Genomic DNA, 24717 nt, shown 5'->3' with positions numbered 1-24717 from the left:
ATCCCAGAGAACCTCGCCTACTGGTGCCTGTGCTCATACAGGTGGGACAGAAGTCCCAACTTCCCCCAGCCCTGGGCGGGTAGTACCTTCATGGATGGCCACTGGCTCTGGCCCCCACCTTCCCCTCAGGCTACATCCCTGATTAATGATCTTGTCTTTCTGATTTATGAGCAGCCCCTCCAGATGAGGGTGGGTGCCCCTTACGGCCCCGCCCGCCCCGCTCAGCTGGAGTAGAAGAGAATTATTAAATAAACATCCATACGTCATTCCTCCTCCCCACGCCGGTTGCGCCGAACCCGTGCGGCCCGCTCCCGCACTGACACGGAGCGGCGGCGGTGATTCATGGGCAGCCGGGCCCCGAGCCGCGGCCCATACATCATGCCAGCAGCACTCGCGGCCCCGGCCGAGATAAACTGATCAACCACAACGGGCTGGAATGAATTTATGACAACACAAAATGGAGGGAAACAAATGGGAGGTGACCCTGGGCCACCGACCCGGCCCTGCACCGGCCTGCAATCCACTCTCCTGGCAGGAGGCAAGATGGAACACTGGCCCTGGAATGAAGAGGCTGCCTTTTAACCCCAGGCAACCTAGCCTCCAGCAGAGAGAGGGGTGGGGTGCGGGGAGGTAAGCAGTGGCCAACAGCAGCAACTCCAGGCAGTTAGAGCTGGACAATGCCACCTCTGGGGGCCAGAACTGGCCTTGCTTGGGCTTCCGGAAAGGCAGTAAGACACCCAGCTGATTTCAAGTCCTTGCGGCTCCTGGGGATCCAGGCCAGGGGCTGCCCAGCCCCACGTGAAGTGCTAATGGATCCCCTCCCCACCTGCCAGAGAACCTAGGCCAAAAATTCCTACCAGAAGTGAGGAGACCCAATGCTCCTGCCTAAAACCCACTGCGAGCGCCACCCGGGACAAGAAAAATGAAACCAATTTAGCTCCCGATTAAGAAACAGAAACTGGAGATGAATCAAGTGCGCCGGCTGGGCTGGGCGGCCATACATCACATTCCCGGGCAGAGCCGCCGCAGCGGGCAGGCAGGCAGGCGGAGTGCTCCTCCCGCCGCCAGGACTCCCAGGGCAGTGGCCCAGCGATCAATTCAGAGAGTCACGCTTAGCACCAGCTGGGCCCCACTGCCGGTCGTTTGCCCAGGGCCGCAGGACTAAGCTATGCTCCGGAAGGCCAGGAGTCCTGGCAGCAGGCCTTCCTGCTCGCAGAGAGCCCCCTCTCTCCCCTCCCACTGAACTGTCGTCCCAGGGGCCCCTCTCCTGGTCAGACACTCACTTCTCGATGTCACTATTCTTGCAGGTCTTCTGCATGGCCTCCTGCTTGCTGCTCTCACCGTTGCTGGTAGATGGCATCTCTGCTGGGACAGAGGAGCAACTCATACTCTGGCCAGACTGGGCAGCACAGGTGAGGGTTGGGCTTGAGTCAGTCACCACCACCCAAAGGATGTCCCCTCTCCCCAATGACTCCCAAGGTGGGTCAGGACTTACCGTCACTGGCCCATTTAGAAAACTCAGGCGTGATGCGTGTGCTCGGAGGGCCGCCACTAGGGAAAGGAAAAGAATAAAGTGAACCCTAAAGGCAGGCAAGGGAGCCCTGAGGGTGGGTACTGGGTTGACCCCTGCCTCAGGGCTTCCCATCCCTCTCTCCTACCCACCCAAGCCTGTGCCCACACTTGCTTTAGGACTGCGCCCCGGAGTGCCTCTCTCTCCTTGGCTTCACCAGGCTCCTCGCCTGTGCAGGGGATAACGTCAGCCTCCGTGTATCTGGCATGGTGGTCAAGGACAACAGATCCTAGTTTGCAGTAGGCCGTGAAGGTTGAATCCTGGTTAAAGCTTTGACACTGACCCCAAGGAGGGGTGGATGGAATGAGCAAGTACCAGAGGTGCTGGCTACTTTTTCAATTCCCTTTGGCTTATCCCACCAGCCCCATCTTGCCCCTCAGCGCCCCAAGGATACTGCGGCTTCCCATACTCCAGAGTGTCATCCCCATCCACATCCAGGTCAGCGTCGCTGTCCGGATTCTCTTTGCCACTGCACATGACGAAGCCAGAGCCTGTGGGAAGCAGGGTGTGAGCAGGGCCAGGGGCCAACAAGACTACACCAAAGGTGCCCCTTCTGTTGCCTCTAGGTAGGGCTCAGGTTTGGGGCCAGGTAAGGCCTAGGCAGAAATTTGGGCCTGAAACATAGAGACCCAATTACTTAGGTACTCCTGGCTCTGATGTTTCAATCCCTTTCACTCTGTATACCTCGTCCTTCTCCTCTGCCACTTCTTGCTGCTTCTGGTGGTCTCTGCTCATAAACTAGCCCATTCATATACATTGTCAGGTCCTCAGGAGACACTCAAGCTAGTCTGCTGTCCACCTGTCTTCCAAGTCTAGGAAGAGCAGGAAGAGGACACAGAAATTCAAGGTCTACAAAGCCACCTCCACCCAAGACCTGGGCATCCCCTGTCCCCCATGGTCCACCGTGACAGTCCATCAGAGGGAAGAGCAAACTGGCTAGGGCCAGTCAGAGCCACACAGCAAGACCCCCAGCCAACGTCCTGATTTTGGCCGCCAGGTCCCTGCCAGCAAAAACACCAGGCAGCTGTTCAAATATTTGGTGTCTGAAGCGCCTGACATTAATTATTCATCTCCACCTCACTCAACCCAGATTCCTGGACAAGTGCAGTTAGAAAGGGATTAGGAAGGGACGGGCGAGGGAGGATAGGCAGGCACACCTGCTTCTCAAAGCAATCCACAAAGGCAACCAGGCTGGGTGGAGGCAGGGCCACGGGCCAGGCAGGTGGCTGACCCTACACCAAGGTGCACTTGGCCCAGCCACAGGCAAACCCTTGGCCAACGGGGAGGAGTGAGAGGCTGAAGCCACATTAGAGCCCCTTATCTGCCCTGTTGCTCTGACACCCAGACTCATCCTTCCTTATGGGCACAGTCAGGGGCCACAGAGCTGCTTCTCCCTCCCTGCCCCTGCCTCTGCTCCGTGGTCTCAGACCACATCCCACTGGCAAGCGTAGCAGCCCTGCCAGGATGGACAGAGATGAAAAAGGTGGAATCTGTGGCAAGTAGAATCAGCAAGGAAATCCTCAAAGAGGTGGGGAAGCAGCTCGGGGTTCTGCCTGATGATCTCAGAAACATCTTCTTGTCTGTTCTCTCCATTCTCATCAGGACAACAGTCTTATGATGGGTCCTCAAGCCTCTTATCTGTTCCTTCATCCTGCTTACCAGATGGTTCTGACCCTCCCTTTCCTGGCTCCAAAACCAGCTGTGGCTTCCCACTACATGCATAATCTCCTCAGCCAGATCCATCAAGATGTGGATGTACCTACTTGTCCACCTTTGCTCTTTTCCTCATTTCACTCCATAAGTGCTATGCCTACAGATAGACTCTTCACTGCACCTCACACAACCCCGTATGTCCTGCTCTTGAGACTTTTGCTCATGCTATTCACTCCATGTAGAATGTTCTCCATCTTTCAAGCCCATTTCAAGAGCATTTTCTTCCTGATCTTCCTTCTCCCACCTACGCCTCCCGGTCTCCGGTCTCACAAAGGTTTCACCCATCCCGAAGGCAGGTAGCACAAGGGGAAGAGAGCTGCTAGGCACTACCAGGGGCCACCCCTCCCTGACAATCCTCATTTCCCCTCCGCACCGAGGCACCAACAAACTCGAGGCAGCAGGCAGGTCACAGCAGGGCCATTAAGCTGAGAAAACACCAAGTTAAAGCTCTGTCCCCTGTTCACAGCCAGGTATCCTGACAAGCAATTCCCTCCTCGTGGGTGAGTGGCACCTCTATAAACCCTCTGACAGTCTGGGAGACAAACCCTGCCATCAATCAGACTGTAGCTATCAGGTTCACTTACAGCCTGTGCCCCCGAACCCTGCCAAGGCCCCCTCCCCCAAGTACACACAGCTCAGCAGCCGGCCTCACATCCTCGCCTCGGCCGTGCCCTGCCCAGCCCTGCCTGGTGAGTGTACAAAAAGGAAAGCAAAGGACCCATGGCAAAGCTGAGGAAACGGTACCACAGAGCTGCCAGGAAGAGTCCCAGTTTCTCAACACGGAAAGTAGCCCTGTGGCCTGAAGTCCTCTCCTCAGCCAGGCCCGGACCAGGACTCCTACTCCAGCGAAACATAGCTACTGTGCTTTCCTCGACCCTCCACGTCTGTTCGCGCGACAGTGCCTTCGTACATCTTGTCATCTCTCCTCCCTCCTGGTCTACAAAACAAACGCCGGCTTGTTCTCCAAGTCTGACCTAGCTCAGCCATGCCTCCTGCTACGAACTCACAGTGCCAATGCGCACAGCTGCTCCAGAAATACTTCCTGAATGAACTCACCCCAACAACATTCTTTCAACCTTCACTGAGCTCATCCTCGGCCTGGCTTGGCACTGGAGACACAGAGTTTCAAGATCTGATCTCTACCCTTGAGGTGCTGAGTGTAGAGACTTCCCCAGGTATTTCTACATAGGTGTCCCTTCCTTGGTGTCCACCCAGACTCCTGCACAACACCAAAGTCATAGTTGTTACATGTATTGTCACAGTCTCTCATCAAACTGCAAGCCCAGGTCTGACTCACTGCTGTGGTCTCAGCATCATCCAGCAGAGCTGGCCAGGCCCACAGCTGTGATGGCTAAATGGTGACAGTGCTGTCCTGTTAGGTCCTGAGAGCCCTGTGTCTGAAAGGAGGCTGAGGCCCGAAGCCTCTCAGGACACAACTTTCCCTGCCAGACCCCAACCCCAGCTGGGCAGTGACGACCTGCCAGGTAGGACAGAGAGCATGGCACATCTTATCTTAGCATGGCACAAGGAAAAGGCCTTTCTGTCTCTGGTCTGAGCGGTTTACCATGACCCTGACCCCATCCCCCAGTGGAGACAGATGTTGGGAATCTCTCCCTACCCCCACAGGTGTTCAGAACAGGCTGCTACCGCCAATTTCCCTCTTACGCTGCCCCAGCCTGCTCCAGCCTCCTTCCCAGCACATTAAACTTTATTTTCTTAATGAAATGTCACTTGCTGACTTCTGGCAGAATCATAATAAAAAGAAACTGCCATAAAGCCGTTTTATGCAGACAGCAGCCCCCCTCTCCCCCCCAGCTTGCTTTGAGAGGAAGGCTCCATAGCTGTTTTATGTTCTCAGCTGCTGGAACATCCCAAGCCAGTGCTCAGGGGCAAGATGGCATACAGACCTCCTTTCCAAGCCTCTGGCTCCTGTTCCATGTAGCTCTGGGGATAACAAGCAAGCTGCCACTCCTGCTGCTGCTATCCAGGGAAGGGACTCAGCTCCCAGGACCTCCAAGATGACCTGGGGGACCCTTCAGCCACCAGGGGAGGCCCCTTGCTATGGCTCAAGCCCACCGAGAGTGGCGCAATGTGCTGGGCTGCTGTCTCTAGGCAAACTAAGCCTGCTGGTCAATGATGCTCAGCAGAGTGGGTTCTGGAAGGGTAGGCAGTGCGAAAAATCCCTTCCCTCCAAATGAATACTTAGCAACAGAGAAAAAGAGAATTAAGTGCAGAAACAATAGGCAAGTCTAAATTTTATAAAAATGACCCCTCTTCCATAAACTCATTTCTTCCTGGGTCATCGAGGAGAAGGAAAAAAAAAAAAAATCAGTGTTAATTTAATCAACTGATTAGGTGATCGATTGAGAAACTGGAGATGCCCGTTCACTGGGGGCACTAACGTCCTGGAACCCGAAACCACAAAAAAGGAGCCATCAATTTCCTCACCTGCTGCTCCGAACAAAACCTGAGCCCAGGGAGAAAGGAAAGTCTTGGGGCCCTTCAGAGGCCATGCTCTTGGGGGCGGGGGGGACGGGGGACGGGCAGCAGCTTCCGGAGAGTTTTACACTGGAATTAGTTACAGATGCAGTTACGGTGTCTTGTGTAAACGCCATCGATTGGGGAGCTGACAGTCTGGGGAGCTGCGATGCGGGACAATCAATCGGCCTGCAGTGTCACCTGCCACCTCGCTGAACAGTTGACAATGCAATTATCCAGTGTGGAGGCAGGGAGTTGGCGTGTGTCAAACGCACTTAGCCACTTTCCGGGCCTCCTCAATAACGCGTTTCACTGCCTCACGTCAGGAGAGACGCAGAGAGACGGACGCCGTTTGAAACCATTGATACTTGCTCCTTCTGCCTGCGCTCCCTCCGTCCCAGCTTAACAACTGTGTTCCAAAAGGCCATTAAAATCCCTGTCAGTTGCCACAGGGGACAGAAGGTGCCCTGCTCCTTGCCACCTCTCCTCAGCCCTCCCAGCAGCCAACAGGTAGAACTAAAGGTGGCAGGAGCTGGAAGGCAGCAGCCCTAGCCCTCCCCGTTCCAAGACTGCCTCCCACAGCCGGCTGCTCTGACACCTGTCACTGACCTGACCACGCGGCGGGGCTGCACCAGGGGACACTTGTAGCTGCAGGGGCTCCCATCTTTTGGGAACGAACATGCCAGAGGGGGCAGCAACGAGGGGAAGGCCTAGTTCTCTGTGCCCTGGGACTCATAATAGCTGTCGGCCCCTGACCCAGAAGCTGGTGACATTTTAGCCAGCCACAGCCGAGTGAAAGATCGGCGTCAGAGCTGCCCTGCCTGTCCTCTCCATGAGGTCTCATCCCAGGCTACTGGAACCAGCCTAAATCCGAGACAGGAACTTGAGAAAGATGTAGTTGCTAGGCCAGGATCTGGGTAGGGCAGAGGCCTGCACAGCTGGTTCTCTAAGTACCATCATTCTCGCTCCCCTCCACCTGTTTGATTCAAAGGAGCTCAATGCTAGATTCTAGTGACTTGTTTCCTGTCAGGGCTCACAGATAAGCTGCGGCACCTTGTAGTTCCTGTGCAGTTTCCTGGGAAATGTTTCCATCTTGCCACACTCTTGTGGCCGCCCCCATCATTGTTACCTTCTCTGAAACCAACCATTCCCGTGTCCTCTCTCTCTAGCCAGTCCATTCCAGAACGATGGGCTCCAGGCTCCCCAAATCCAGCTGGGTGAACTTTCACTGGCAACCAATACAGGGGAAGGATCAAATCTCACCATAAGTCTTTTCTAGGACCCAGGAGCTGGAGATAGGAAATGAGGAGAAAGGTGTGGCTCGTTCATCACATACCTCCTTTGACTATAGATAGGAGCAGGTTTGTCCCCAGGGGCTGTATAATCAGTTTTTCCCTGAGGCCTGCTGCTCTAGCCCAGAGGCCCCTTGCTCTGCCCAGGGCTGGCATGGTGCCCCAGAAGAGGATCTTTTTCTCCTAACTGCTAAGCTCTCTCAGGGGAATGCTGGGGAAAGACTAGGCCCCATGCCACCCTTTATGCAATTCTAAAGCTGGGTGGGGGAAACAGCAGTAGCAGATTAGGTTCTGAGAGGACATCAACAGCTCAGGGACATAGCCCAGGATTTCTCTTGAGAACTGGGAAGGCCACAGTATTTCCTGGACACTGGAAGTTTTAGGTCTTCTGACCTACCATCTTGAAATCTTTATTTCCTTTAGCCTCTTAAAGATCTATTTCTAGCTGGGCCTATCTTGGTGCTGCTTACTTACCTGTTCTGTCTGGTCCTTCATTTTGTTCTAGAGTCCCAATTCTAAGCACTCCCGGGCCTGAGCTATCTGGGCTTTGCCCTCGATAGCCACAGGTCCATCTTCAAGGCCGGTTCCCCTCAGCCAAGTATCTCCACCAAAACTCTTGCTTGTTCCTTTGCTCCATAGCAGATTACATTCAAGGTAACAGATCTGCTCCATCAGATCAGTTCCCAGTGGGCCTGGTGGGAAGCTTTGCTGAGGATGACGAAGGGGCCCTGGTCTGGGAGGAGGGATAGGGGATGATCGGATACAGGAACTTATCTGCAATTCTTCAATTCTTTCATATCTAACCAGGACAGCAATCTCTGTTCTGTCAGCACGTACAGCGCAGCTTAAATGGGCCTCACCACTCGCCCGCTCATCCTGCCTCTGCTCCCTCTCTCTGAAGTCGGCTGGGCAGCTTCTTCAGCCGGCGTTATCACTCCCTCTAACCGGTCTTGGCAGGCAATCTAATTCCTCCTGAAAAGGTCACCGCCATTTTAACTGCCTTTCAATCACATTAAGCACGCGCTGCCCGGCTTGCGGCCCGGCCCGCCCGGCGGGCGATCAATGCGCCGCACTGACACCAGCCCGCCTGGCGGGGCCACACCCAACCCCCCAAGAGTTGGGCCCTACCAGTCCTGGCCAGGGAGGGTAGACTGACAGATGGCCAGCTTCTGCAGACGGGGTTTCAGGGGCAGAGGCAGTCAGGATCAACCAGGGCCTCCTTTGATGCCCCCCTCCCCCCCACCGAGGAGCCTCAGCCTCCTCTGCTCCACTGCGCCCCGCTCTCTGCCTCGTGGCCCCTGCTGATCTTGCTGTAAAACAGCCTTTCAAGTCTGCTTGTCTTTTGACTGCACTAAGCTGTTTAAGAGGCGGCTGCAGCTTCTATCAGGCAAGCTGGAGCCATTCTCTGCAGATAAAGGCACCTCCGGCCCTGCTCCCTCTTCAAGCCTCACTCTCATTCTCGCTCTCCAAATCGCTCAAAGAAAAGCCCCCTTTGAACTCCCCTCAGGAATTCTTGAAAGGAACCACCTCACAGTGTAAACACTCAGGGAAAACTGACACCCGCCCAGGGCCTAAGAGCCCTGCACACCCGCTCTGCAAGTGCGGCCGGGCGCAGGGGAAATACTCTGTCAAATCAGCAGGCCCCATGTATGTAGCTTTATCCTCTGTAAGCCCTGTCTGGTGCCCAGAAGGCATCAGGTCCAGCTCAGTGCCAAGAAACCTAAGAAGCTGCCACAGTAATGAAGATGTGAATATCTGCAGCTGCCAACTGTGAACCCAGAGCAGCATCCTGCAGCTGACCCTGATGGGCCACCACCAGACACCTGTGTGTCCCGTTTCCAGGATCCTGGGCTTTTTGCTGCTCATCCTCCTCCCAGGGCCTCAGACACTCTAAAACTACAGGACAGGACCAGAGTGAGGTGGCAAATGAACTTTCTCCAGCTGAGGCTGGGGCAGTGGTTTGGGCTGATTTACCGTCCTGACACTCTGGCTTGCCCCAAATGCTTGGGGAGTGAGAGAAATCCAGAGGCATAATGCCCCACCTGGACTTAGAGCCCCTTCACATATCCAATCTGCACTGCACGGCACTGTGGAGACCACTCCTCAGGACCAGCCCATGCAGCACGGCCTGGACAAGGCAGAGACCCTCTTCCCAGCTGCTGTGAGATTCCCCAAGGACCAGACCCACCAGTACTCCCACGGGTGTTTGCCCAGAGAATTGGAGGCAGATGGGAAGCAGATTGGTTCACTTAATGATCGTAAGTCGAAGGGCCAGCTGTGCTTATGCACAGAAAGAGGAGAGCTGGAGGCCAGGAGGCAAACTCTTTCCCTTTTCCCCTGCCCAGAGCAGGGGAGTCTGACAAGAGGACATGACCCTAGGCATCCAACCAGTCTACTGTTTGACATGGGGTGGGGGGGTGGGAGACTTCCACTGGGCGAAGCCATATCCCTCCAAGGAGCTGGAAGGGCAAGGGAGCTGTGCAAAGCCCTGCAGACCCCTCTGCAGCAACTGGAGCGAGCCCAAGGGAAGCAGGGAGCAGCTGGGCCCAGGCCCCTCTTGCTTCAGGGCAGAGGGCGCCCAGGGAGAAGGGATGGGATCAGAGCTAAAATTAGATTCACCAATGAAGCTCATAGGAGGTCAGATTTTGCCATAACTCACTCTCTCCTCTGTAACTGATTTCCCTGACATGGGGCTGAGGAGGAGGAGGAAAATCCAATGTGTTTGCCTGGAAGCCCTCAGGGTCCCCAGTGCTGGAGGTGTACAGCAGGTTGCTGGATTCTCATTTATCAGCCTTAAGAGGGATGGAGTGATAAATGCATAACCGTCCCTTTAATATTTTATGCAGGTGCTAACGCGGCTTGGCTGTCACCTTCAATGCATCACCCGAGGCTGAGAGCCCCCCTCGTCACTCCTAGCTTGCAGCCTCACAATTCCATTTCCCCACCCAAATACATCCATTTTAATATGCACATCACAGGCAGGCAGCACGGTCACAAAGGAGCGCTGCCAGCAGCAGTTCCCACGTGGTGAAACGGGTGACCAGTCACCAGCCCTGGCCTCTCGGCTCCCAACAGATGGACACCCAGCAGAGGCCTGGCCACCAGAGCACCAGTGCTTTACGTGTCAGCCGCTTGTACCTCGGAAACCACCTTCCAGGAGAGTGGTGGCCCGTATCCGCTTCTGCCCGCACCACTCATACTCCTCAAAGCGGTTGCTGTTTTCATGCTCGATGTCCACGGCATCATCCTCGGCCATGCAGGAGCCTTCCCTCTGTGAAGAGCAAAATAGGATCATGGGGCCCGGGCCACCCCTCTTGCTCCCCCAGGTCTACAAGGAAGGCACAGCCCTGGCCCCCAGCTCTAGCGCTCCTTTCAAGGAAACCAATCCAGAAGTCAAAGAACCTGGGCCTCTTCCCAATAATTTTCCACTGGAGCCCCAGAGGAGGAATGGAAGCGTGAAAGGAGAGGAAGAGGGTGAAGAACAGAGAGGAAGAAGCTGCTGAGACCACACGGAGACCCCAACACAGCCTCTACATCTGGGGGCAGTCAGCAGCTAGTGTCAGGGGAGCAAGGGGGGAGGGGAGAAGAGGTAGGTAGTGATGGCCCCTCTACCTTAGAAAGGCAATGCTCCACATGCCTACTCATCTCCTGCTCCGATCCTGCCAGGGGGCGGTTGCACAGGGGACATACCTGCCCTTCATCTTGCTTCCTCCGTTTCATTTTCCCAATCCGAGCTGCATGGAGAAACCGAAAACAAAGCACAGAACAGGCAGACGGTCACTGTAGCTCCCAAGGTCCCAGTGGAGCTGACACATCCTGACCTCTTGCTAGCCATTAGCCCTTTTGTTCAGTGCCTGACCTGGCCCTCATTATGCAGCACCTTCTGCTCCTTTGGGGATTGGGCCTTGCCAAGAGCACCTGGGGAGGAGACTGGTGCTAGGCCAGCAAAGTATCCACTCTTTGGCCACAGATGGCTCAAGTTCAACCCATACCTTCCTCCCTGCAGTGCTCAGTAAGTCCAATGAGCAAAGACTCTCCGAGTTGCTAGGTATCTGCCCAGAAGGCCAAGACCATGGGCTCTCTTAGAGAACATCTCTTGGCTAGAACCCAAGGTCCCTCCATGGGGCCAATTTGTCTTGCTGGTCACTCATCAGCTAAAACCCCTTTTGTTCCTGGGCCAAGGGCCCTGTGGCACAGCCCACAGTGTCCTACCTAGAATCCCTCAGGAAGATTTTCTCCCATGTCCACTGGTCCCATTTTTTAAAACGGAATGCTTCATAAATTTGCATATCATCCTTGTGTCGGGGCCATGCTAATCTCTGTATTGTTACAATTTTAGTGTATGTGCTGACAAAGAAAGCACTTCACTGGTCCCATTTTACAGAAGAGGAGACTGAGACCCAGTCATAAAGGTATAGAGGATCTGAGTCAGAGAGCCCATGGTACCTTGAGAGGACAGCTTTCATTGCGCCTACCCAAACCTGTTCCATCATTTCTAATCAGTGCAGGGGGCTGGCAGGCCCCTGAGGCAGACGGCTGCCTGCCATGCTGTCCCGCAGGGGGCTCAATTCCAAAGTGCACACTGTAAGCCCAAAGCACTGCTAATTAATGCTGAGAGATGCAATCATTTCTAATTAGCTCACTAATCCCTCTCTGCAGCCCTCCTGTCACTGAAGCAGGAAGGGGTCAAAACAAGGGACTGCCACCCTCCCCGTGCAATAGCAGGAGCAGAGCTAGCCACTCTGAGATCAGACTGACTGAGGGGAGCCAGCCAGGGAGAAAATGGTTCCCCACTGTAAGGCCAGGAAAAACTTTCTCATGGATATTGACCCTGGTGGGAAGCTCATGAATGCAGTTTAGGGAGGGGGACACAGGTGAAAGCTGATGTTACAATTTAGAGCTTCAGCTGTGTATTAGGCTCAGCATCAAATACCTTATACAAGGTAGCTCATTTAATTCTATATTCAACCTGAAGCAAGGCTGCGTTATCCATTTTTACAGAAGACAAGCGCTTAAGGCTCAGAGAGAACAAGGCACTTGCTCAAGTAGCTAAAAAGTGGCAAAGACAGGAGAAATCAGGCCTGACTCCATAGGTTAGAATGCTGTCCTCTCCTAAGAGTACCACACCTGCCCCCTGACTGATAGCAGCAACAAAGACTGATCCGTGAGTGTGCTAGAGCACTAAGAATATGTACATGGGGACCTACCTCTTGCCTGTTGAGAGTCTGAGGCAGGGAGCTACTCCAACTCCAAAATAGTAGCCCTAGGAAGACCCAAACCAATAGGAAAGCCATCACCCCACCAGAGATGGCATGGAGTTTGAGAAATCTTGGTCTGTAGCCTGGCCCCAATCTTCAATTTCCTGTGCTCTCACTACAGGAGAGAGGACTATGAGTGCCCTCCTTGATTTTGTAGACAAAGATCTAGATCCCTTCACCTTGACTGTCCTAACACTTGGAATTTCAGGCTTGAGCCACCTTGGCACCCTGCAGCCAGGGCTGGGATGGAGAAATCATCAGAAAGGCCAGGGATGCTGACGGTTCTTGAAGCCCATATGGAGCAGTGGGCCAATACAAAGGGCCTATGACAAACACTTATGACTGAATAAAGAAATGAATCTTACAGAACTACCAAGGAGAGCATGATACTAGACACTGTTCTTGCCCAAGCCACGCGGGACAGAAGATCCCTTATAATCCCAGGAAAGCACCCTGATGGGTTGGACAACATCTGAACATTCTCAGATAACCAAGGCAGGTTTGGTTTAACTTGCCATTTATCTTGTAAGTCCTGAACTAAGCTTACTAAAGTGTAGGTAGTGTTTGCTTAAGGAGGGAGAACGACATGATCACAGAAGCACAGATTTTGGAGGTAAACTTCAGTTTAAATCATGGTTCAGTTACATCCCATTTGCGTGATTTTAAACAAATCACCTTCTCTCCCAGCCTCAGTTTCCTTATCTACAAAATGTGTTACCACTTTCTTCTCAGAAGTGCTTTGATAATGATGCTTAACATGGTGTCAGGCCATAACGAATGCTTTCCCTGTCCCGGATCAGGGCTCAGCCAGGCAGCAGAAACCAAGTGGCAAGAGGTGGGGATCCTGAATGTCCATAGCCTCACTCACTGACCAGCTGGCCCAGAGACCCTAAGCCCCTTACAGCCAATACCCAGGTATACCACACCCTAGTCAGCACAAAAAGCTCGGTTCATCCAATTGTGTTCAGCAAATAGTAATGCTCCAGAGGTTTGAATCCAAAGGGGGGGGGGGCACCAGGTAGTGCATACACGACGTGCTTTCAGAGAAGGCCTCTAAGAGCTGTCGAGCCCACGCTGATCACCTTTGTGAAATGTGGGCCGACTGATAACTCAAAGAGCCCTGGGATGAGTTAGTTCCTGTTGCCGTGGGAACTCCAGATCTCACTGCATTGTCAAGTCTCAGCAGAAAGGCTGTATTCACACTACTGGGCGCTGATTAAAAACTGGAAGAAAAACATTCTCAGCGCCCTGCCGGCTTGTACAGTGAGGTCCCAGCAGTTTGCAAATTCAAAGCTGAGCTCCCGAGTGGAATTGTGTAGCTTGTTCCTCATTCTCTGGTACTTATTGCCCGCCAGGGTTCTTGAAGGCCTTTAGAGAGGCGTGGGCAAGAGCTGGAACCATAACCTCCATTAGACAGACGGGGAAACTGAGGGCGGCCGCCTTGGTTAGCACTTTCTCAGGCGCTGTGACTGCGACGAAGCCCAACAGCCAATGTCGAAGAGACCCAGGCAGGCCTGGAGCTGCAGGCAGTGAGGGAGGGAGGAGGCCGGGGGTGGGGCGGAGGGAGGGGCCGGACAAGACTCACCATTCAGTCGGGTCTGCCGGTTGGCTCGCACTCGCAGGAAGGTCTGGGAGAAGATCCCGGCAGAAGCAAAAAAAAAAAAAAAAAGAGAGAGAGAGAGAGCGCGTAAGGCGCGGCCTGGAGCCCTGGCCCCCGCCCCAGCACTGGACCCCGGTCCCGGCCTGCCCCGCCCCAAACAGCCCGTAAACAAACCTACTTCCTCCCTCCCGCCGGCCCCCCTGCTGCGCCGGCCGCTCCGGGCCCTCGGCATAGCCGCCGGGGGATGCTCTAACGGGACCCCGTGGCCGCCGCACGGTGCCGCCCCAACCCCGGTCTCCGGTACTCCGGGCCCTGCGGCCGCCCGGCCGGCGAGGGCGGCGATGCGGGCGGATTCCCCCCGGCTGCCCGGCGGCGGCGGCACCTCAGCTCCCACCGGCGGCGGCGGCCATGTTGGCCCTGATCACGTGATCCGCTGCCGTCGCGCGCCGGGGTGAAAGTTCACGATGGGGGGGGCGGCCGGACCAGGACCAGGAAACAGCTGCTCGTACTCCGGTAGTAACCGGCTGGGGCCGCCCTGGGGTCCCTCCCACCGTCCGCAAAGCCAACCCGCCAGAGTTTTAGCGGCCGCCAGGTCCTCCCACTCCGCTCCGCGGCCCCTGCCGGCGCGGGGCTCCTTCTGCCCGAGAGCCTCAGTCGGGCCTCCGGCCCGACCTCCGCCTCCCGCGCGGCTAGCGCTTTGCTGGGGAGGCGGTGTCTGGATTCCGGGTCGCCTCCGGGCGATCCCACCGAATGTCCCAAACTGTCCCTCCCCCAGCCCCTGGCCTTTTTGTAGTCCCGTTGCTAGAGGATTCCCAGTTCAGCTGTCTCTCGGACAGCCCCTGGAGGTTTCGCAGGCACCGCACGCCAACGCGGCCAACGCGGAACTCGACATCCCCCAAACAGCCGCTTTCCTCCTGGGTGCTCGGATACCACCATCCACTCAGTTGTGCCCATACCGGAAACGTGAGAGGTGTCGTCGGCCCCACCCTCCTTCATGCCTCACACTCAGTCCAACTTTACATGCCAGAGTCCATCTTTAAAGGTCTCTTAAATGTTCTCATCTCCACCTCTGTGTATCTCCTACTCATCTTTCCAGGCCTAAGCAAAAATATCTTTTCCCCCCGTTAGAGTACTTCCATCTCTATCTTCATTGTGGCTCATACAAATTTTTATGGTGGACTGACCACTCCAGGGTTGGGGCCACGTGTGGGTCATATGGGTGAACCCAGGGCCCTGCATAGCGCTTGGCATAGCATATTTCTTCAATGGCTATACCTGCCTTGGATGTCACTGCTCTAGTTCATAATCTTGTGAGCTCTCAAAATTTGTCTCGCATCTGGCCTTCTGGTGTTCAGTTTCTCTCCCTGCGACCCATCCTTCAGACTACACACAATGTGATCTTTGTATTGAACAAAATTGACCCTGTCTCCCCTCCCCCACTTCTGTAACTCCTTCAACGGTTCTCCACCTGGAAGATCTGCAGCATGGCATACAGGCCTTATGTGACCTGCTTTTTTCTTCAGACTTTTCTTCTACTACTTTTGCTCTCTCCCTTTGCCATCTTGACACTCTACCTTTGCTGGGCTAACTGTAGTTCTTTAGCACTCCATGCTCCGGACTCTGGACTAGATTATCCTCCATGCCTCCATATCTGCTGCTTGGTTAACAGTTGTTCACCCTTCAGGACTTTGGGAAGGCTCCACTTTTCCCCAAAGGTTGGGTTAGTTGCCTCCTCTGAGTTTTCACCATCCCTTGGCTTCCCTCTGATCTTGTATATTGTGATTGTTTACGTGTGTGTCCCTTCTGGGGGTGGGGTCATCTCTATCCAGTCACCCAGCGCAGGGTCTAGCATGCAGGAGGTGTCAGTGGGAAGGGGAGAAGGATATTTATGAGGGAAGCCCCTGAGCCCAGTGCAGGGATGGGAAATAATCAAGGATTCAGGGCCAAATTCCAGTTCAAATTCTGACTCTGTTACTCATAATTTATGTGTTCCAAAAAAAGTCACATCCCCTCTTTAGGCCTGTTTCCTTAGCAATAAATTGGGGGCAACGAATCCTAGTCTGCACAGTTGCTATGAGGGTAAAATGAGGTCATGGTTAAGGGAGTTAGGTAACCCAGCAGGGGCTAAGTAAATGGGACTCCAAACCAGAAACCAGACCCCGCCCCCCCCCCTCCCGCTTTCAAGACTTAGTTCGATGATTAAAAAAAAAAACAACCAACATAATTGACCAACTAGTACATGCCAGGCGTTGTGTAAAGATCAGGGGAGGGGATACCCAGCTAGTCTCTGGGGAACTTTCAGTGTCACCTCCTACCAGTTCCCCTTGTATTTTACATGCTAACAAAACTGAACTGCTAGCAGGTCCCCAAGTACATCATTCTGTGATACACCTCTATGCTCTTTGCACACAGGGTTGCCTTGAAATGGCAGACCTTCTTCTTTGTCCACCAGAGTGAACTCCTACTTGTCCTCTGAAACCCTGTTCAGTTGTTACCTCCTCTGTGAAGCTTGCTCTGATTTGCCCCTCTTTACACTGTGCTGTCCCAGAAACTTATTTATAACTGTCACAGCACTTAAAACACTGGGCTATAATTATTTATTTGCAAATCTAACCCCTTGAAGGCAAGGACACTGGGCTGAGCATGTTTGAGTACAGGAAGGGTGTAAAGAAGGATGAGACAAGGTCCTTGCCTTGGAGGAACTCCCAGTCTAGTGAAACAGTCATGCTCATTGTGATAGGTTAAATATGGCCACAATTCTTTGCAGCTCCTTCTGTAAAGAGCTGCATTTCCTCATCCCTTGATTATGGGTTAGCTTTGTGACTTGTTTTGCCAAGTTGATGTGTGAATTCCAGAGTCTAGGCTTCAAGAGGCTTTGCAGTTTTGGCCTTCAGTCTCTTGGTGTGACATTGCCCTGAGGCTGCCAAGTAAGGAAGCTGATCTAACCTACTGGAGGATAAGAGGCCACATGAAAGAGAACCAAGGCATCCCGATCTCCCAGAATGTGAGGCTTTCCAGCCTAGTCAATCCTCCAGCTGAATGAGCTGCATAAATGAGGAAAGGCCCAGTCAACTGAAGAAAAACAATGAGAAACCATACATTGAGTTAAGCCACTAAGTTTTGAGATGGCTTGTTATGTCACTAAATAATGGAAACATAGCTAAACAGGTGATCGCAATATAGGATGATAAGGGCAATCATAGGGACATACAGGGGTCATGAGAAGAGAGAGCTAATCCAGAAAGGCTTCCTGGAGGAGATGGTATTTGGGCAGGATATTGAAGGATAAATAGAAATGTGATGGGGTGGGGTAAAATAGTCCCATTAGAAGAAATGGCATGTGTAAAAGTGTGCAGGCAAGAAAGGAATGGCACAGCCAAAGGGAGTGGTTGGCATTAATTACGTGGGGATAGCCTATAGGGTTCATGGAGGGCAGTATTAGGAATGGCAGCTGGAAATACTGGTTGAACCTAAATCAGAGAAGACCTCAGTGCCATGCCTTAGCATAGCGTGCCTATGCCCCATGGTAGTTCTTTTCCTAGTTGGGCAGGTACTGAGGCTGAATGCTGTGCCTGAAGTAGAGAGTGTGGCAGAATGCCCCCTAAAAGCAGGGCTCTGTCCATCCCTTTGGAGTGGAACTCTCTGGTACAGAGCCTTGTCTCCCTATCAGACCAGAATTCCCTGGGGTTGGGTCCTTTCTCCATTTACACTAGGGTTGTCTGGGTGAGAGCAATGTTCCCCAGGGGCTGGACTGGACTGCCTCTCTTGAACCAAGGTTTATGAGAGTAGGGATCCCTCCCCAGGGCTAGCACTTTGGACTATGCAGTTTGAGTCCCATATAGAAGCACAGGAGGTGCCAGTGAGGCTGGTGTCCACTCCCCCGCTCCCTTCTCTAAGCTCTGCACCCTGATGCCAGGCTGTGTCAATTGGGAGGAAAGGGGGCCCAGGGAGAACATCTCTTAATTCCAACAAAGGCTTCCTGTGTGCCAGCAGTGACCCAGGTCCTCTATCTGGGATTATAGGTCCCTGCTGCCTTATCTTTCCACATCCAGTCAGGGCTTCTGAGTCAGAGCTGTTTTCTCCTTTTACACTGGGGCTTCCTGAGAAGCCCTATGGCCATTCAGACAAATGTTTCTTGGAGCAGGGCCCTGTTTTCTTCCATCTGACTGGGGCTCCTAAGGGCAGGACTCTGTCTCTCCTCAGACAGAAGCTTCTGGGGGAATTCTTTCTCTTTCCTATCACAAAGGATATCCATATAGAGCTAGGATGTTACCCTCAGGCCCCCTCTTGCTGTGATTACTCCCTTCCTCTTTGCCCATGGCACTCACAGGTAATGTCTGCCTGTCTCTCTCTGGGTCTGATACCAAGGTTTGGCAGGACTGAATAGTTATTTGCTCAAGGGATCCTGGTTTTGAAGTCTTCAGGGGATTTGGGGCTATGTCTCTGGGTCCCTCATGAAATGAAACCACATAGGATACCTCTTGATGAACGAGAAGCTTCAAAAATGCTCAGAGCCCACCAGAACCCAGGTGACCTTGGCATCACTCCTTAAAACCCAACTGTAGAAGGCCCATTCCCTGACACCTGTGCCTTCTGGCTTCAGTTAGGGGCAGTGGACACAGAGGGAACCAGATACAGTTCAGGCTTCTCTTCTCCCCTCCCAGGGAGGGGGAGGAGTTAGCACCAGGCAGGCCCCTCTAAGCTTTCATCTACGGGAGCTTCCTTCTGACGCTCACCCACCCCCTCCTCACCTGGTATCTGTCTGAGTGGTGCAGGTCCTCAGTGGCAGAGGAGTGTGGTGACGCTGTTGGAGACTCTCCTTCTCTCTTGATGGAAGCAGACAACAGGAGGGACTGGAAGAAGAAAAGGGACATGTCGCCTCAGGCCAAATGAGACCTGTAGTCAGTCAGTCCCCTAGACTTCCCAGTGCAACGGAGCTTTGGGGAGAGGGGCAGAGAGGAAGGCAGAGGGATAGTCTCAACCACTCTTGAGAAGGCAGGCAGGTGTTGGGGTCCTGGGGGTATGGTGGTGGAAGAGGATGGTTTGATTCTAGGAACAGGTAGAGAACTTTAAGAGGGTCCAAACCTCCCAGACCCCAGGTGATCTCTGCCCCAGTGGGGCAGGGCTCCCTGCCGACTCCTAGTGGGCTGAGATGATATATGCTTTGTTCTCCCTTAGCAAGCAGAGACTCTGGGACCCCCCCTGAAGGGTTGGGGGTAAAGCCACATACCTGCTGCCCTGCCCGCCCCTAATACAGGCTGACGGCAGCCCTGCCATGGAGACAGTAAATTAAATAGTATGTATGAGTTTCCTGCATGCAGCTAGGGATGTACGCTGGGTCCATTTATCCCTGTGCTGCGGCAGTGACCCCAGCAAGAACCCCAGCAGAACTAACCCCCCTCCACGTCAATCCTGTGCAGCCTCTCCTACATACGCCTGCGGTTTAGATTAATAAACTGTCTGCTTTACATTGTGTGCGAGCGCCACAATTCTAAATACCACATGGCACGTTCAGCCGGCTCTTGCCAAGGCCTGTTCAGCTGCAAATGGGGGGCCTGGAGGCCTGAAAGCAATCCCTACTTCCTTCCCCCACCCTCTCCAGCCTGCACGGCTCGGAGCCGGAAGCATACAATTCCCTAGGAGGCCTCCCCAGCCTAGAAACCATGCCAAATCGCCAGTGACAGCCCAAAGAAAGCAATTTGGGAAAGATGGAGCAGCCATTTATCCTTCATCTCCGACCGAGCCTTAGGATGTGACCCGCATGCGGTGGCCAAGCTGCACATCCTCAGGCAAGGGCCCTGGGAGGGGAGGGGCAGCTGCTGGCCTGGCAGGGCTCCCTGACTCAGCCTCTCCCCAAGAGCTGGCGGAGGAAAGAGCCTGGGAAGGGCCTGCAACTTGGAGCCCTTTCTTCACCCAGCCAGGCAGGCCCAGTGCAGATTAAGGTGGGCTTTCAGGCAATATCCTTCTCCTTCTCTGGTCTCAGGGAGGATGCTGAGGAGGGGAAACAATGTGGGGGTCCCTGCCCCCCGCCACGAGAAAGCTCCCTCTTGTGTGCTTTCTCTCTCTCTCTCATTCTCTCTAGGTTAGAAGCCCTGAGAGGCCCCAGCATTACACCTGGGGCAAGCAGAATAAAAAAAGGTCACTGGCGCTTTTTAAACATGGACCAAAAAGCAGTAAAATGTGTTTTGAAAAAAAAATCCCGGCATTAAATCATGACTTTTTGCCTGGCTCTTCGCCTCATTAAAAGTGGCCTTTTGGAAGGTAAAATTATCATTGTAAGCGATAAGATCTTTAAGAAAATAATTCACGGCTTCTTCACCCTTTAATATGATAGCCGCCACCGGCTAATTTTTTTCTTAATGGCAATGAGGCCATCAATCTTGTCTAAGGCCCCCTCGCCCTCTCCTCCTCCTCCCTCCCTCCTTCTCCCTGTCCTCTCAGTCTCTGGCTTGAACCTTCTACCTCACGCCTCTTCCACCCATGGCCCACTTCCCTAGAGCCTCAGCCACAGGCCGGGGATAGACGCTGAAATGGTCAGCTTTGGGGGCGTGAGCATGAATCTGGAAGTGGGCGAGCCGGGGTCCTTGCCTCTGAGTCTGATTATCAACATGCCTGTGTCCGTGGTGGCAGGATCCACACATGTTTTAAGACCTCCTGTGTGAGTATTCTGACCTCGGTAGTGTGTGCATGTGCATATGTGTGGGGCCAGGTATGGCCGTGGACTGCATCTGTGTTTATCCTTCGAGCACAGGCCTCACTGGGGTCCAATGCCTAGCCCTGACAGCCATGCTCAGGTGGCAGGTGGCAGGTGGCAATGGCTGGCCTACCTTCCTTAACCACAACCACTGAATGCTGCAGGCATCCGCGGGTGGGTGGCTCCCCACCTGCATGGTCCACAGCTGCGTGGCAACACCCACCTTTTCTCTTTAGGGTCGGAGGACTTTGCTTCCTTGGGCAGGGCCTACATCTGTCTCTGCCCCTTATTCTGTCCAACTTTCTGTGTTGAGTGATTTCCTGAATGAAGGTGCAAAATCCACTCCCACCCTTTCTGAGGCCTCCGGGGAAATTAGGTCAACCCTTGGAGGTAATATATTATCACTCTGGCTCCTTTTCTCCAAACCGCCCTCTCAGATGTCAACAGTGCCTTTAAGACTTCTTAATGCAACGGTTCCCTTCTCCAGACTTTCTCTCTTCAACTGCTGACCACCCCATACGTTTGGAACTTTTCTCCCCTTAGAGTCTGGGGTACCAGGCTTTCCTGGGCCCCTCCCAACTTGTGACCCCTCCTCCTCTACCCCTTTTCTGGTGCCTATACCTTATCTTGACCCCCCAGTGCAGGGGTCCCCAGATTCTCTAGTTGGCTTTCGCTCTAATTTCTCTGTGCACGCCTCCTGACTGATTTCATCCATCTCTGAAGCTTTAACACTCACTCCTCAGTCCCTATAAAAAGGGCCAGGGTTTCCTGCCTTTACGAGTCATTTTGAGAACTCTTAAGAAAGGATGTTGCCTTACTGAGGGTGAGGAAGGGGACACTCAGTGAGTAGGGTCTAGTTCTCCTCCTCAGGTCCCCACTCTCTCAAAATCATCACCTTTGGGGAAGCAGTACCATCTGCCTCTGGGGCCACCTATGGGAGTTCTTGGTACAAATCATGTCATTGTGCTAAGGCCTCTCTGGCCCCTCCTTTGAACCAGCCGCTTGCCCTTCATTTTTCCTTTCTCTGTCTGATGCTTTCAAACCTCTCTCCCATAGTATCTGTTTAGAGGGGGCAGATTGTCTCCCCAGATGAGCCCAACATCCTCCCTGGCTCCCTGCTGCCCAACATCCTCCCTGGCTCCCTGCTACCCTCAGGACAAAGTATACACACACACACACACACACACACACACACCCATGGTCTGGCTTTGAAGGCCAGTGCACTCTCTGTCTTGACCTGCACTTCTGTATGTTTCTTTACCTGCTACAGCTCACCTTCCTCCTTTGAGTCTTAATGTCTGAGCCCCCCATGCCTCCAGGTCATTCTTAGCTTTGACCCCTGTCCTGACTGGAAGAGGAAGAAGTCAGATGAACATACTCTGGCTCATGCTCAGACTACACACACATACACACACACATGCACGCACACACACACACTCAAGCACACAGGTTAGCCCTCCGCCTCAGGCTGACGATCAAACCCTGGAGACGGTTGGGCATCCAGGAAGAGCTCCTTTTCCTCGAGAGGAATCAGTTATGGGTAGGCCTAGGTTAGGATGGGTAGGAGGAAAACACACAATTGTCCACCTACCTTGGGGGTGCCTGGAGCCATGGCATCCTTCAGAAGGGAATTCTTGCTGCCAAGAAAGAAGAGAACAGGGTGACCATCCCACTTGCTGCCCAGGGCATGCAAGAGAAGAATAGCAAGAAGACCCCAAAAAGAGAAGGCATAGCCAGCTTAGCCCAGCCCCGTGCAGCCAAGCTCTATCAAGGCCATTCAACCCCAGCTGGCCCTGACTAGCTCAGCCTCCATCAGGGACCCGTGGCAAGAGCTGGGAGGGGGACATAGACACTAGGCCTGGTAGGCTGCCTTGTGAATCTGAGGAAAGAGGCTTTACCTGACTCCTGGTATCAGCCCTGAGGATTCTGCATATCCTGGATGCCCCCTTCCCTCCACCTCCTGTCCCCAGCCTGCTCTTAGCTCCTATGGGATTGGGGTGATGGAGCTGACATGGCTCTTGTCAATTCTCCCTCCAACACGCTGCAAACTGCGTTAGGCCAGGAATGATCTCCCCCTGATTCAATTTGTCAGCCCCAGGCCCTCCGGCATCGGGCGCGGCAGGCGGGCGGGAGGTGGGCCCTGAAATATGGTGGGCGGCTCGGAGCAGGCGGGCGCAGGGGCGGGAGGTGATGGATGGGCTGTGGGGGAGGCGAGGACTGTGTTTAATAACAAAATTGGTATGCAAGGCCACATCCCGCGCTAAGCATGAGTGATCCAGAGCCACAAAGTATTACAAATCCCTGCTAAACAGATGCTGACAATGGAACAAGACGTATCAAATCAGATCCACTTCAGAAACATTAATATCCCTGTTCCTGTCCCTCCCTCCCTGCTGCCCCCACTGTGCTCACCACATCTGTGCTCACACATTCATGCACGTGCACTCACACACACACACAAATACATGCACACAGAGGCGCTGGCTGATACATGCAGGAGGCAGACACAGCCCATTGACACAGGGTCCCTGCACAGAAACGCACAAGCTCTGCAGGGACAGCACGCCCACAGAGCTGTCCGTAGGGCACGAAAGACACACAGACACACACCCAAGGCAGAATGCGTGGGGCACGCACGGACTCACGGGGCATGGACCCAGGGAACACCCACAGGGTCGACGAAGACACACCCAGTATGTGAGCAAAGGCTTAGGTGGATTCAGATAAAGTCATCGTCGTCCCCCAGGGGATGTTTGGCAATGTCTGGAGACCTTTCTGATCATCACCAATGGGGGCCCAGAGTGTGCTAATGGCATCTAGTGGGTAGAGAATATTAACCATCCTACAGTGTATGGGACAGCCCCTCCCAACGAAGAATTATCTGGCCCCAAATGTTAATAGTGCTGAGGTTGAGAAACCCTGGCATAAAGGCAAATACACACATACCCACTGTCCATAATTCTGTCAACAGTCACTCAGACCCATGTGGTCACACCCAGAGGTTCAAACATGTTGTAAATAAAGACCCATTCACAGTAGTCCCCCAGACCTGGGTGAAGAGCTGCTCAGGCACCAACATCCACGGAAATACATGCATGGATGCAGACACCCACATGCATGGACACGCACCCACACAGGCAGACACACGTGGACACACACCCACACAGACACACGCATCACAGTGCAGAGGCCACCAGGTTCAGCAGCAGCATGAGCCTAAGGTCTGAGTGTAAACGCAGAGCTGTCTGCCTGTGTGATCACACGGTGTGGGCATCACAGACTGGGAAGGACAGCCAGACCAGGTTCCACTCGGTTCCATTTGGTTCCTGAACAGTCCCTGTATTCTTGCTCCCAGCCAGGCCCTGATCTAGGCAATGCGGATACAGAGAAGAAACTGAGCTGCTCTTGAGGAGCGACTAGTTGGGGACTTCATGACTTTGAGCCTTCCTTCACTCAATCAACAAGGACTGACATCCCATTGCACCTGTGTCTGGACAGGTACAGAAATGAGGCATCTACTGTGTATCAGGGTTCTCACTGGACCCCTGGCCTGAGGTCTGAGCTTTGTCTGAACAGGATCAGGTTGGGACTGAAAAGGAAAGAGTGAACAATGATTGTGCACCAACCACATGGGACGGGTCTGGCAGGTATGGGCCAGGTACTCTATATGTGTTCTCTCTTTAATCTTCACAAAAACTTCACAGAGTTCACTAACAGAGGTTAAATGACACCTCTATGTTCACACAGTCCATGTAGGGTTTAGGGATTTGAGTTCCTGTTGGACCGAGTCCGAAGTGCTGCTTTTCCATTGCTCACACTGCTTCCCTAAAGATACTCAGGGGTTAGGCTGGAGGACAGAGCTTGGAGTTCTTTTTCTCTACTTCGGGAACATCCCACTGACACTGGGCTTTAGTTTGCTCTGTTGATGAGTAGAAATGAGGACATCTAGGGTGAGAATGTCCAACCTCTCCCTTTGCCAATACTCTTCCCTCCCCCTTAAGTTGGACTGGTCCTGCCTTAGGCTCCTTCCCTCTCTCTGAGCAAGTGCCCTGCCCCCCCACCTTTCTTCCCACAACCTGATTACCTCTGACTGTGCTTGGTCCCCCAGGGAC

General features: G+C 53.6%; 1 protein-coding gene, 1 long non-coding RNA gene and 1 other non-coding gene across 5 annotated transcripts in view; 1 reads left to right on the top strand and 2 right to left on the bottom strand.

Annotated features, from left to right (window-relative positions):
- The window catches only part of RNF220 (ring finger protein 220), a 225086-nt gene that overhangs the window by 5031 nt on the left and 195338 nt on the right, over window positions 1-24717 (bottom strand). The window contains exons 4-12 of one of the 3 annotated variants that reach the window (XM_006728980.3): window positions 22197-22242; window positions 18663-18764; window positions 13897-13939; window positions 10666-10787; window positions 10192-10324; window positions 1965-2061; window positions 1685-1771; window positions 1496-1551; window positions 1284-1362 (exon numbers count right to left, since the gene is read on the bottom strand). In XM_006728980.3, coding sequence (XP_006729043.2) covers window positions 1284-1362; window positions 1496-1551; window positions 1685-1771; window positions 1965-2061; window positions 10192-10324; window positions 10666-10787; window positions 13897-13939; window positions 18663-18764; window positions 22197-22242 — 765 coding nt within the window. Of the gene's footprint in view, window positions 1-1283; window positions 1363-1495; window positions 1552-1684; window positions 1772-1964; window positions 2062-10191; window positions 10325-10665; window positions 10788-13896; window positions 13940-14089; window positions 14343-18662; window positions 18765-22196; window positions 22243-24717 lie in introns of those variants that run through there. The other 2 variants (XM_006728978.3, XM_081818275.1) reach the window with 2 other exon arrangements.
- Window positions 1334-12680, top strand: LOC145721255 (uncharacterized). The gene is made up of 2 exons (XR_014144849.1): window positions 1334-1412; window positions 9900-12680. It is a non-coding gene; the product is annotated as an uncharacterized LOC145721255 (long non-coding RNA).
- LOC115939040 (U6 spliceosomal RNA) lies at window positions 11313-11416 on the bottom strand. Its single transcript, XR_004074000.1, has one exon. It is a non-coding gene; the product is annotated as a U6 spliceosomal RNA (small nuclear RNA).

The sequence above is a fragment of the Leptonychotes weddellii genome, chromosome 4 (assembly GCF_054177405.1).
Source record: "Leptonychotes weddellii isolate Sample4059 chromosome 4, ASM5417740v2, whole genome shotgun sequence".
Classification (NCBI taxonomy): domain Eukaryota; kingdom Metazoa; phylum Chordata; class Mammalia; order Carnivora; family Phocidae; genus Leptonychotes; species Leptonychotes weddellii.
Note: the sequence above shows the minus strand (reverse complement) of the source record. Positions and strands in the feature narration are given on the sequence as shown.